At 31.8% G+C, this 14,920-nt stretch overlaps 1 protein-coding gene across 15 annotated transcripts in view; it reads left to right on the forward strand.

Moving 5' to 3' along the window:
* Positions 1-14,920, forward strand: part of LOC143190643 (disks large 1 tumor suppressor protein) — a 676,624-nt gene that overhangs the window by 524,941 nt on the left and 136,763 nt on the right. The window contains exon 1 of one of the 15 annotated variants that reach the window (XM_076395135.1): positions 172-803. The exons of 13 other annotated variants lie outside the window; for them this stretch is intronic. In XM_076395135.1, the coding sequence (XP_076251250.1) occupies positions 723-803 (81 nt within the window). In that variant the 5' untranslated portion in view covers positions 172-722. Of the gene's footprint in view, positions 1-171; positions 804-14,920 lie in introns of those variants that run through there. One more of the 15 variants, XM_076395134.1, reaches the window with a different exon arrangement.

Here is a 14,920-nt window from a genome sequence, read left to right on the forward strand (position 1 = left end):
AACATTGTAGGGTCACTGAAACAGATGACTGCTCTCGATGACGTCATCCAGAAAAAATGTGGGAGTTTACAGACTAATAGTAATTAAAATACTTTCAATGCGGCTACCTTCGTGATATCGACGGACAGGTTGTTCGTTAATGGGCGCGGGCGGCTGGCAACGTCGCATAATAGAACCGTTGTTTCCGTTGCTTCACAAGTGTTCGAAAAGTTTTTTTATATGAAGTTTTACGTCTATTTTCGGTTTCTGCATTCGCCGATTTCTGTTGTCCATTCGTAATCGTTGTTGTTTCGTCGCGTACGTACCTGAGAGGTGTTTTAATTCCGTCCGTATGTCAACCGTTTTGATTGTTGTTTCTGTGGCTGTTAACCTCTTCGTTGTCTTTCGGTCCGAACGGAGAAAACTGTTGCGCCAGTCGTTCGATATGTCGCCGATTTCCTAAAACGAATTGTGATAGTATAGAAACGCGTCTGTGATATGAATACTGTTGGTGAGCGTTTTGTGTTACTGTGACGTGACATAACCTTAAAATCAGTGACAACCGAATCGGTTTTCCAGCTACGCCTACTCTCCGTTTGTTGTCCGATATATTTGTTTATTAAATATAATTAGTTTTCAAGTTTTAATATTATGGCGGTCGTGTCATAGTTGTGATCAGAGATCGTTACAGTGCTTGTTATGTCTCGTGCTGATTCTTCTCCTGGACGGTGCAAGAATTCAATATGACAACCAGACGCAAAAAGAGCAAGCAGGAAAAGGAAGGTTTCATGAAGAAGGTGTCGTCCTTATTCAACCTGGACACGGTACGTTTGGTTCCCTAAATATTTTCACTGATAAAATTTCGTTTTTGCATCATTGTTCCGTGTTGTAATCGTTTCGGATTTTCTCCCATTTACATTACGCCGACCGCAAAGATAATAAAAAATCTAAACATGTTTAATCCGCCCACGATGCGGACTAGTAGGCCGGAAAATGTATTCTTTTTGTGTTATTTTCTATGGTTGGTAGCCTAATATTAATCGGCCAGAATATTGCTACTATTTTTTTTTGATCTGATCTGTCTTCTCATTTTGTGGCGTTTTATTATCAATTTGTTATGTCATCAATTAGAATGTCATCGATTACCTTATATCATGAAGAAACACAGCTTTAATAGCCCAACATGTAATTTTAACCCGATCGGAAACGTAATTAAAGGATGCTGGGATTAATGAGTAAAGTTGATTTTAATTTTATGATAACCACAAGGAGTTCTAGTCCAGAGGTAACAATTTATTAAAAATGTATTACTGTTTTAAAAAATTTATTACTGTTTAATTCAAGCTTCATTAAAGATAAATCATATCATTAAATTATTAACGTTAAATTGCCTATTAAAATTTTTTAAGCTATAGTGATTTAAGATAATAGAAATTTATTTTCTATATTGCTTGAAATTTTTCAAAATTTCATATGATCAAGGGAATTTTCATTTTATTTTGTAACATGTTTTTGTTGATATGTAAGGAATGTGAATTCATTTTTAAAGTTTTATCCTAAAACATTGTCTAATTTTTTCAAATTATTGTTTATCGTTACCGGCTACTTCTTTCATTTTTTTCCAACAGCTTTTGTAATATTTGTCTATGTATACCTCTTTTATAAGATATTTTCACTAAAATGGAAAGGACACTCAGTACACTTGCGTGTACATCTGCTTTTTATAACGATCTGCTATAATAGTGTTTTTTAATTTGATATTTCAATAAACATAACAAATTTTTAGCTTTGAGAACTATCGACTGAAAACAGTCGAAACAGTCGATAGTTAAAAAACTAGCGACTGAAAATAGTAATTACTATTTTATTACTAGAAAATAGTAATTACTATTTTCAGTCAAAAGCACTGTTCGACTGTTTATTTTCAATTCGTGATGTCAGACGAAGATGTACGAATCCTTTCCTATATAAATTGTGAGAGCGGAAAGGACGGAGATGCTTGGGTCAGTTAATTTTATATGTGGTTATTAGCGTTGGGAACTATCGACTGAAAACAGTCGAAACAGTCGATAGTCGCAAAACAGTTGAAACAGTCGATAGTCAAAAAAAATAGCGACTGAAAATAGTAAATACTATTTTCAGTCAAAAGCACAGTTCGACTGTTTATTTTCAATTCGTGATGTCAGACGAAGATGTACGAATCCTTTCCTATATAAATTGTGAGAGCGGAAAGGACGGAGATGCTTGGGTCAGTTAATTTTATATGTGGTTATTAGCGTTGGCAACTATCGACTGAAAACAGTCGAAACAGTCGATAGTCGCAAAACAGTTGAAACAGTCGATAGTCAAAAAAAATAGCGACTGAAAATAGTAAATACTATTTTCAGTCAAATGCACGGTTCGACTGTTTTTTTTCCATTCGTGATGTCAGACGAAGATGTACGAAGTATAAAATGTGAGATAGGAAAGGACGGTGATAAATGTTTGGAGCAGTTAATTTTAAATGTCTTTACATTCTCCAATGGTAGTATAAGCGAGACAGAGATGTATATATATTCATTCACTTGATAACTTTAAAAAGAAAAGGAAAAAAAATACTAATTTCTATTATCATGTAATAAATAATATAATTTTAAAGGAAGTGGGATTACTTTTATACTGAATGTTCTGTGGATGTATAAAAAGGAATGGAATAATAACACCACAAATGTTTTATCCTGTTTTAATATATTAATTGCTATTTTTAAATAACATAGCATAATAAATATAAATAGTACAATACAACTTAAATTAAACCTAAAAACTAAAGATTTTCAATAAGCATAACTACTAAATAAAATGTAAACATACACCTAATCATTGAAAAATCTAATCCATGATAAACTGGAATCTCCAAATATATGGAATTTCCAAATACTGCTAAATCTGTAAAGTTGCTGCAGTACTTGGAGTAATTACTTCTTTCATTCTAGCCATTTTTTTATCAAAGTATCTCCAGATGTCAATACATTCTTGGTTAGTAGTTTTGTCTTGAATTTCGAGTTGTGGAACTATATTTATGTTTTTTGAAGTTAGAATGGAAGATACCTCTTTTGTGATAACTTTTTGTATCGCCTCAGCATTATTTGCAATACCAAATCCTGCTTTTTTACATCTAGGATCTAAAAATGTGGATTTCCCGCATATCGTTTTAATTTCTAAAATTGCCAGTCTTTTATTGATGACATCTAATAGACAATTTTGCCATTTTTCCCCCATTCACTTGTTAAAATCCTGGATTTGATGGAATGTTGCAGTCCTCTTATTAACCGTATAATTAAAGACATCGTTGGGATATCTTTCACCAGATAACTCGGTGCTCATTATTTCAATGGGCTTTAAAAGTTGAACACATTCTGTTAAGATAGTCCATTCGTTAACAAATAAAAACTGTGGTGCTCTTCTTAATAGTCAACAAAATAAATTGTTGAATATTAAAGTAGAGTTTTCCTATCAGAAAATGTATTTATTACAAATATTTAATATACTTTATTCACCTCTTTACTATCTAAATTGATCTAAATGAAATGATATAAATGCTTTATTTATTACTTAACAGAAATATTTTTAAGAAAAATCGAGAGAGTAATCGAAATACTACCTATTACTGTCAAAATATTTTACTATTTATCTTTTCCAATTTTAATTTTTTTACCTTATTACATTAACAATCTTGAAAAATATCGTACCAAAATGCTATAATATTAATAGACAATATATTGTTATTTACAAGCAAAACTATCAATAAAATCATAAAACTACATATATTACATATAAATCTATGTAAGCATAAATTGGGTACATTTTTGACAAGGTCTAGCACGGCAAGGCAGAACGTTGAAAACCGTTCAAATGAAACAAGTAGAACCAAAAGTAGTAATTAAAAGTACGACTGAAACAGTCACTAAAAGTAGTAAAATTAGTCGAGCCAAAAATAGCGACTAAAACAGTCGATTCTAAAAAGTAGTCAATTACTAAACAGTCGATACTCAATTTCAGTGGATAGTTCCCAACACTACTAATTTTGCAAAGTTATTCATAGAAACATTTAATATATTAAAGCATGTCTAAACAAATATTTTGTAAAGTACTTGATAAAATATTGCAGTTACTCCGATAAGGTTGTAATGTATGTGCTCTGATAAGATTATAAGACTACTATTAGAACACACTTCAAAATTATAATTTGTGCTTTTTATTTACTCAAATATTACAAAGTAATTTGATACCAGATACACTTTTTTCATTCCAAAGAGATGTTAAAGGATTCTAGTATTCTTTTCAAATTATTATTTCACTCACAGTCACCATCGACAAATAGATTCTGGACAAATTTAGGTTATTTTCTTTATTAACTCCCAATTTTTCCGTTGGTAACACAAAACCGATTTTGTTTTACTGTGAAATATAAAATAAATGATCCAAATGAAATCGAAGTGTTCCAAAACGTTGACAATAACAATGTTTGATTAATATGCCGAATTTCTACTAAAACCTTAATAATAACAGTTGTAATTTAATAATATATCTGTTTTTTATAATCTGTCTATCACATATTATTGTAAATCAATATTTTTGTGATTCTTTATTACAGTCGTCAAGTGTATCAACTATATATCATACTTTCATACTTCTCATAAACTTATAAAACACCGTCACCATAACTATATTTTATTGCACGTTTATTTTATATTAATATTGATGATTTATAAAGGTTACATTTTGTTTCGGTATCTATGTTTTTAATGTCTCCTTGGAAATGTTTATTATTTATCATTGTCTGGTTTTTTCTCATAGCACATGGGCTGAAAAGTCCCGGCCCTAATACATAGATGGCGGTAGTTTTATTACATTCACCGCATTTTCAGTTAGTAGTAACCTTCAAAGAAGCTGTTGGAATTTCATGATATTCGACTCATAAATTTGTGAGTTATTGTGCTAAGAATGACACTACTTTTGTTATTTTCAAAACAATGGCTTAAAAACAATTTTGTGTTTACAATTTTAGTAATTTTACACTGCTTCTTGATGGGAAAAATACCGTTTAAATGAAGCGATGGCTTGAAAAGTGTTACAAGGTCTCCGCTCCATCAGAAATAACTTTAATTTACTGACTTCAAATGTAGTCGTAGAGACACCGATGATGCAGAACGCAGTGAACGTCCAAATGAGGTGGTAACACCAGAAAACGCCAAAAAAAACAACAAAAACGTTTAGATTGATCGAAAAATAAAGTTGCGTGATTTAGCTAATATCGTAATGATATTACAACGTGTTGGTTTTATATTGCATGAGCATTTGACTATGAGAAATCTTTGTTCAAAGTGGGCGTCGCGTTTGCTCACTGTAGACCAAATACAAGAACGTATTGATAATTCTGAGTTGTGTTTGTTTATGTTTAAACGTAACAATCTGGAAAAAACGATCGTCACCTGAGTGGACAGTAACTGGTGATTGTTGTCCGTAGCGCTCGAAAACGCAACAATCAACATATTGACCATAAATACCATCAACAGTAAATAATATCTAACGTCATTGAGGCGTTTGAAGATCGAAATAGCATAGAAACAACCGCATATGGCAAAGAAAAAAAATTGTTTCATCAAGATAACACGCTGTGTCACAAGTCAATCAAAACAATGTCAAAACTACATGAATTGAACCTTGAATTGAATTGTTTCGACATCCACCGTATTCGCCAGATTCGGCTCCCAGCGACTACTAGCTGTTCGCAGTCCTCAAAAAATGATCACCCACCGACAAGGAATTTCGCTCGAATAAAAAGGTTATCGCTGAAACTGAGGCCTACTTTGAGGTAAAAGATTAATCGTTCTACAAAAGTGGCATTGATATGTTAGAGCGGTGCTGGAATGATTGTGTGAATAAAGCCAATTTTGAACAAAAAAACGCATTTTCTTTGTTACGCCTGTGACTTTTCAGCCCCTGTGTTAAGTAGTATCTTATAAAAGTTAAGGGTTAATAAAACTTAATACTAATCTAGGTAATAGCATAGTTTTTCTAATAACTGAGGTAATTCAAAATTTAGGACAAGGACAAAACAAAAAAAATGTTTTGTTTATATTATTTTTGTCACTATTAATTTTTTTTTATTTTAGAAATTGGAGATGTAGAAGTTTTATTTTATTTTGGAGTGTATTCTGTTAGTATTATGGCTTGCTATTTTTTGTTATATTACCAAATAAAAAAAGGCATAATATCTCATTGCTATTGCGCTAAAATAAATAGTATTACAAGAAGTAATTAATCATTTAATTAGTTCACAAATTCAATATAAATTGTAAAAATTTAATTTATTCCGGCCCCTATCGAAACGGACTCACTACAAAATTTACTTCCAAGTGACAGCGCCCATCCATACATTTCCTTTCTCTTCCAACTGCAACAGAAAAAGCCCGAAGACATTAAACGGAAAGAATAACCTTTACGTGCCCCTGGTACGAATAATGCTTTTTGTCCTTTGTCAGGGATTAATTTAACATACATTCACGTAAAGCAACCCATTCGCCCAATTTACAACCGGAGCGTTGGATGTTCGTCGCTCCTCAATGAAAACATTTAAGTTGCAGCAGGATTAAAAAAGAGACGGTAACATTGTAACGATCTGCTGCGAGTTATATCCCATTTGAAGTCCCAGTGATAATTTAGGGATATAACAACTGAAATTAATATCGTTGTGTAAATTGTCGTGCCCATTTATACCTAAATTAAAAAAAAACTTAAACCTTTTTATTCTTATTTTCGTATATATTCCATAAAGGTTTGGCACTCTGCATTTTTTTATTGTTTTTGTATTATTAATAAACTAACATTTTAAACTGCGCTAATTATTATAAGGATGATGATGATGATGAATTCTAATAATGCTAACTTGAGATGTTTTTGGGAATATCGCTACAAATCTCCACGTCGCCGTTTATCAATAATACACATAGTTTAAAATGGTAGTCATCAGACTTGGATGCAAAATCAGACGAATAGGAACGATGTTATGAAAGTACTGTTTTTTTTGCATAAAAATCAGCTAAAAGTATTGTTTGATTAAATAAGATCCTGGACTGGCTTTTTAGAAGCTCACGTGTTTATTCATAATACTATAAATTAATAATTTAGGTATTAATAATTTCATTAACATTAATTTTAATAAAGAATCTAGTGGACTCTTACAAACAGCTGTAACCTGACATAAGGATGTAGCTGCCAGCTCAAGGCCACGATTAAAAGGTTTCGTTTACTTTGGAACGCACCTTGTAGTTATATTAATTTGAAATTAAATATTGTATTTTATATAATTATATTTTTGATGATATACAAGTAATGATTATTTATAAAAAAACATATTTTAATTGAAATATGATTATTGCCAATTATATTCTTGGTAGTAAATATGGGTTTAAAAGATTTAGTATATTTGGAAATAATCTAATATCATAATTCAAATTCTTTAAAACATACCACTGCTCATTTTTTTTTTTATTTATTTATTTAAACCCGTCAGCCTCTTGGGCTATTTAGGGTGAATTACAATACATTATATGAACATTAACAGCTTAAAATACTACATAGTAGATTATAAACAGTAGAATATTACAATAAAATTTTTCAATTACACAATAGTAAATGTGTGTTACAAGTTTTGAAGTAGGTCTATGGTCTTTAGATAGTCAATCAGCAGATTCACTTGCTCAGGTTGGACCAATTGTTCCAATGTTGTCGGGATCTCAAGTTGTCTCCTCAAATCATCATATTTTTGGCAGTCCAGTAGGATGTGTCTGACGGTAAGTTGAATCTGGCACAAATCACATAAGGGCGGGCTCTGCCCCTTCAATAAATATTCCTGTGTCAGTCTACAGTGCCCCATTCGCAGTTGTGCGAGGACGCTTGACTTGTATCTACTGATGTTATTATAGATTGATAAAAGATCTTGACTTCCCATAATTTATTGTTTTTTATGAGAAGGTCCCATTCTAATTGAGTCAATTGCCTATTTAGGCCCTTCATATAGAGTTTGGCATCTTTTTAACAGTTCGTTTAACTTGATCGACTCCTCTTCCCTACTTGCCAGATAGTGGGCTCTTTCATTTCCATATATTCCTTTATGGGAGGGGACCCAGAGGTATGTTATTCTTACACCCCTAAATTGTAACTTTATGTGACCAGAGGGTGGACTGTCCTTGCCGATCTTAAACTCTCTAGGGAACTCATAGAATCCGATTCTAATAATATGGATTCGCTAATCCGTAATCCTTCCAAGGCAGATAGGGCCATATATATAACCAGCAGCTCCGCGGTGAAAATGCTAGTCAATGATGGAAGCCAAAAGTGTACACTCGAGTAGACTAGACGTCGCACCCACAAAATTCTCACGTTTTGAACCATCCGTGTAGATGATAAAATGATTTGAATAGTTCTCTTCGACTATCTATCTAAAGAAGTTTTTTTATTGTAGAAGGACTATTTGTTTCCTTATTTAGAACCTTCGTAGAGAGGTCTATGTGTATGCTTGAGAACTGCCATGGTGGTATATTAGTGATTCTACATTTTGCATCTGGGATCACAATCTTTAATCGTTTACATATCCTCTGGAAGATTAATGAGGGGCTTAAGTGCCTCTTCCTTATATTGGTCCAGTTTGTCTTAGGTAGGAAAAAGGTATTGAATTGGTCCAACTCTGGACGGAATATGAGGGAACTTGCATAGTTTAGTAGCAGGAGCTCTCGCCGTGACTGGAGTGATAATATCTCTGCCTCGCACTGCAAACTTTCAACCGGACTAGTGCGGAATGCTTCCAGTATGATTCTCATAGCGGCGTTTTGTATGGGATCCAATTTCTTTACGTATGAAAGTGGCGCGGTAATATAACACTGGCTTCCATAATCCAATTTGCTTCTTATCAGCGCCTGATGTATATTGCTCAACGATGCTCTGTGTGCTCTCCAATTGATGTTGGAAGGGGTCTTCAGTAGACATATGCCTGCCAAACATTTATTCTTGAGATAATTTATGTATGGGGGCCAGTTGAGCTTGTGATCGAACAACAAACCAAGGAATTCAGACATGTTAAAAGGTGTTGTTACAATAGGGATACCTACATCGTATCTAATAGTTGCAATATTTCAATATTCGTATGGGAATGAAGTCTTTCCTCATGCCCCCTTGCAATTATCTTGATTTCTTGACTGACTGTGGGTATCTGAAGGTCTCGATGTAGGTAATCAGTCCTGTAGTATTTGGGTGCACCCACAATACCTCTCAGGACTTTGTTCTGAAAAATTTGTATTTTATTTATGTTACTCTTTGCAGAACATCCCCATAATTGAATTCCGTATGTCCATAGAGGCTTCAGTATTTATTATAATTTATTATATACTGACAATTGTGATTTTCTTCCAATTAGCCAATACATTTTCCTATATTTCAATTCCAGTTCTTTTCTTTTCTTCTTTATATGTTTCTTCCAGCGAAGTTTTGCATCGAGATTCATTCCGAGATATTTAGCGTTGTTGCTATATGGAATGATAGTATTATTTAATGTTATTAGTGCTTGTAAGGTCTGTTTATAGGTGAACTGGACATGTACAGATTTACTTTCATTAATTTTTATTTTCCAAGCTTGTGTCCAATTATTTATATTGTCACTTGCCTGTTATATATGATGCTTTAATATTATAAAATATAAGAATAAATATGTATTTTGCGATTAAATTTTCTTTCACCTTAACAAACATTTATTCACGTCTGTAACCAGGCTGGGATGTCTTCTGGGATTGTTTCCAAGTTAATCACTTGTCATTTGAAATGCTTAACGCCTTTTTAAGACCAGGGTTCAGAGACCATGTTAATCAGTAGGCCCAGTCACTATAAAATTCAAGAGTTTAACGTGTCTAAAATCTATATGCATATATTATTTTAACGAAAAAAAAATGGCGGCTTATTGGAACGACGTTGCGGATAATAGTTCCGATCTAGTCGTACTTTAATATAAACGATACCCTTAATTCTAAACACTTGACTTAACACATCTCATCGTCAGAATATATATTATAATTCCTAAACTTACATTAATAAAATAAATCTTGAGATGGTGAATCTGACGAATAGCAGAAACAATTCGATGCTTAAGTCATTGATTTTGATAGGTCAAGTATTTTATTATTCTGCTTTGAAGTAGCACCTGAAAATGTGGCCTTTAGTTAGCGGCTATGCAGATGGTTTATAAAAATTTATCTATCAGTTTTCTGTGAATAATAGATTCTGTTTTCTACCTTTTTCCGAGTATAGCAACAATCATTTAAAGATATTTTTAATATCGTTTCGTGTATGAAAAATTAATCCATCATTTTAAAAGTATTTTTGTTATTATAAAAATAAAATATCATAAATAAATAGGTACCAGAAAAATTAACTGAATAAAGTAAAATAATACATGCATCTCACGATTATGAATTATTTGATTAGAAAACAATAAAATTATAAGTGATAAAAATGCGATGAAGAATGGACTGATCATCGAAAACTCCGAAGGCCTTAACACTAGACAGAGCATGGAAAAAAATTAATGACAGTTTGTGGGTTTTTACTAGTTTTGGAACTGTCGACTGAAAATAGTCGAAACAGTCGATAGCCGTAAAACAGTCGAAAAAGTCGATAATCAAAAAACTAACGGTTCGACTGTTTTTTTTTCAATTCGTCATGTCAGACGAAGATGTACCAGTTCTTTCCTGTATAAATTGTGAGAGAGAAAAGGACGGAGATAATTGCTTGGAGCAGTTTGTTTTAAATATGTTTATTTTTTCCAACGGTAGTATAGGCGAGTTGGAGATGTATATATTCGTATATATGCGTACTAACTTTAAAAAAGAAAAGGAAAGAAATAATTACGATGCAATGAATAATTTCATTTTAAAGGAAGTAGAATTACTTTTATATTTGAATGTTCTGTGGATCTGTAAATAGGAATGTAATTGTAACCCCACAAATATTTTATCATACTTTAATAATATGTAAATTACTATTTTTGACTAACGTACTACAATCAATATAGATAATACAATAGAACTTAAACAAGAACTAAAGATGTACAATAACCATAAATATTAAATAAAAATTAAAAATATGCCTAATCATAGAAAAAAACTAATCCATCACATAACTAAAAATGATGTAGTATCTGGTGTAATTATTTCTTTCATTCTAGCTAGTTTTTTTTATCAAAATGTCTTCAAATGTAATATATTCTTTGTCAGTATTTGTGTCTTGAATTTCGAGTTATAGTACTATATTTGTATTTTCTGAAGTTAGAATGGATTTTGATAATTTGTTGTATCGCCTCAGCATTGATTGTAATTGCAGATAGCAGAAGTTGCGGATTCTGTGTTAAAATATTCTCAAACCATAGTACGTTTCGCTGAATGCATCATTCTACTGAAAAGTTATAAAATAATAAGAATAGATTGCAAAAAAGATTTCACTGTCTTACCTGCCGATAAAATAAATCTTAACCAAAAAGTGTCGCTACCATCATGATTTTCTTGTATTTTTTAATAGCCAAGAAAATAAATTGTTGAATATTAAAGTTTTCCTATCAGAAAATTTATTTATTAGAAATATTTAGTATAAATATTGAATATAGTTTATCATCTCTTTAAGGTTAATATTTTTTAATGAAACTTAACTGCTACTGCAAAAACTTCAAATCGTTTCGAATCGATACAATTTCTGGAATCTTTCGAATCTAAATTTAGATTTCAAAATTTTAGGAAAGAAGTTTTGACAACCAAAATATTTGAACAAAAATCGAGAGAGTTAGATCGAAACAGAAAAGAAAATTAATGCAGTTCATTAATAAACTTGAAAATCGTGGATTCTGAATGAAAAATTGAATATCGTCCAAAATATGTAAGCTCCCTATGATAATGACCCACCGATGACTTATCAAATATTCAAGATATTTTACAGAATTTTTCTATATGGCTGTACTTTATCTTTATCAAACTCTTTAGCGAAAAAGTTGTTCAAGTTTGAAGAATAAATCAAAACTAAGATTGATTTATTTTTTGCTTACAGGGATCAATATTTTTGTAATCACCTAAAAACCTACTGGAATAACTCTTTACCTCGAAGAACTTTTTATTTAATATATATGTTCAAAACATGAATTAGTTTTCTATACGCCACATATATATTGAGCAAGAACTCACCCTCCTTTTGCTTTTCGTTTTTTTTTCTTTTAGTCGACTAGTTACAGCGGCGGACGAAAATTTACACCTTTCAGATGAAGGTTGACAGCAGTTCTAAACCCAACGGATTCCAGATTCCATATATATGCCTCTTGCGGATTTCTTTTCCAGGGAGACTATTTATAGAGCAGGGGAGAGGCCACTTCATCGGAATTACCTGTGATGAAGGTCCCCATTCGAACGGATTACCGCCTAACATACAGTGGGGATAAAGGTGTTTAATCAACTTATAGGGCTGCGTGTAACTATTGCTGTTGTTGCTCAAGTTTTATAGCCTTATGCTGAATGAACATTTATGGCCTTCTCAAGATCCATAAATAAAGAAAAAAAGCGTGATTTCTTTTCGTTATGTTTTGGGAAGTTCGCCGGTAGAATTCGCAATTATATAATTCGTGAAATAATGCTATATATTAAAACAGGTTGCAACAAAAGGTTATAGCCTGATTCCTATAATTCTGTAGGAATTAAAACATATTCATTGCATTTGAGATGCATGATGGAATTTTTTTAATAAATAGTATTAAATAAATCTTAAAATGTAGAACATTCAAATAAAATGTAGGACTTATGATAAATGCCAGTGCTTTTATTTATTTATATATTTATTAATGCAGTAATACTAGAGAGTTATTTCCTTATTAATTTAGAAATATTATTTAGAAATATTTATATTTATTGCAGATCATATTGTATTTATATAATCATATAATTATTTAACATTATTAGAATATTTAATTACTGGATACTAGTTATTAAATACATCAACATAATTTAGTACAATATTAAACTCTTCGAGATATTGTATTATTTACTAAGTACACACTGATAAAAATATTTTTCTGTATAAAATGCTATCTTTTATAAATAGTCATTTAGCTGTCTACTTATTTATTATAAATAGTTTTAGTATCAATAAAGTAAATATGGGTTTATAATTTCATTATTATATTATTTTTAAATTAGCTTTGATAGACGAATCAAACTAATACTAACTTAAATTACTAATATTTTTAAGAATTATTTACTATAATACTTGTGGTATGCAATAATAGTATACTATTACCAACAATGTAGGAATATATTATAAATAAAAATTTATTTTTATTTTTTTAATAAAATTTAGTCTTCCTTTTAACGACTAATATTTATGAGCTCCAAACCACGGTGCCCAGCTTATCGACTGGCGAGACTATGATAGATGTACCACACCAAGCTGAGTATTGGATCGTAATGGATCTACTTTTTACACATGACCAAGCGCCTTTCAATGTATCTTGGCTTCAACTCATACGGCACAAAATATCTAAACTTTTGGAGCATTAACATGTTCTTCACGCGATTGGAAATGATCTCTTGTGTTAATCCCAACAATTCTGCATATTCTTCTTGCGTTTTTGACGGACCATATATCGAGTAATGCCTTCAAATCCTCGTCAATTGTTTTTAGTTGTCCAGAACGCACTTGCCTTTCGGTATCAAAATCACTATTTTTAAAACGTCGAAATTAGTATTCACGTGCTGACATCGATAGAGCATGGTTGCCGTAAGCTTTACATACTATTCAATTACCTTCAGTCGTCTCTTTCTTCAAGTTGAAGTAAAAAATAAAATTCGACATTTTCACTGCACTGAATAGTTTTTGTTCACACTTCGAAGAAATAACATACACTGAAAAGTGAAACCTATCATTGAAAACTGAAGTCTGTCGCTGAAAAGTGAAACATGAAGTTGTTTACGATTTAACACACAAATACACAGTAATATCATCTGTTGTATTACCAATTCTTTAAAATTAATTTGTAGGCCTGATGACTAAATTTGGAATTTTCCATTGATGAAGAACCAGTTTAGGTTTGGTTTCCTTAGTAATCGCACACAAGTTTTGACAGTATAAATCTTAATGTACTACATAATTTGGATATTTGGATTTCCTCTTCTGTGCCAAGTTTTTAAATATTTTTTTATTAATCCTCATCTACAGTTCTGTTTGAGTGGAAGTACTAGGCAATAGTAGAAAGTTAACAACATTGTTCCCATCTGAAAACAATAGTTCTTTTTGTTCCTTTAATTTAACAGGTCAATTGAAAAGTCCCCGGCCTACCATAGTAAAACAATTTGTTTTGGCAAAATTAGTTTTTTTTATTCAACATGATTTCCTTCAAGGGTGATACATTGATTATAGCGACCCTCCAACTTTTCGATAACATTTTTGTAGTACGACTTCTCCTTTGCTTCAAAATAAGCCTCAGTTTCGGTGATCACCTCTTCATTCTACGAACATTTCTTACAATGGAGCATTCTTTTGAGATCTGAGAACAGGAAATAGTCGCTGGAAACCAGATCTGGAGAATACGATGGATAAGGAAGTAATTCGAAACCCAATTCATGAATTTTTGCCATCGTTTCCACTGAGTTGTGATACGGTGCATTGTCTTGATGAAGCAGCACTTTCTTTTTCTTCAAATACGGACGTTTTTCGGCAATTTCGTCCTTCAAACGGTCCAATAATGCTATGTAATAATCGCTGTTCCTTCCTTTTTCAAGATAGTCAATTCCATGCGCATCTCAAAATACACACGCCATAACCTTTGGAGCTTTGGAACGGGTTCATCGTATGCAGTCCACTCAGATGACTGTCGATTGGA

This window comes from Rhynchophorus ferrugineus, unplaced genomic scaffold, assembly GCF_030347505.1.
Source record: "Rhynchophorus ferrugineus isolate W39M unplaced genomic scaffold, kcgeb_rfMv2 rfM2, whole genome shotgun sequence".
Taxonomy (NCBI): domain Eukaryota; kingdom Metazoa; phylum Arthropoda; class Insecta; order Coleoptera; family Curculionidae; genus Rhynchophorus; species Rhynchophorus ferrugineus.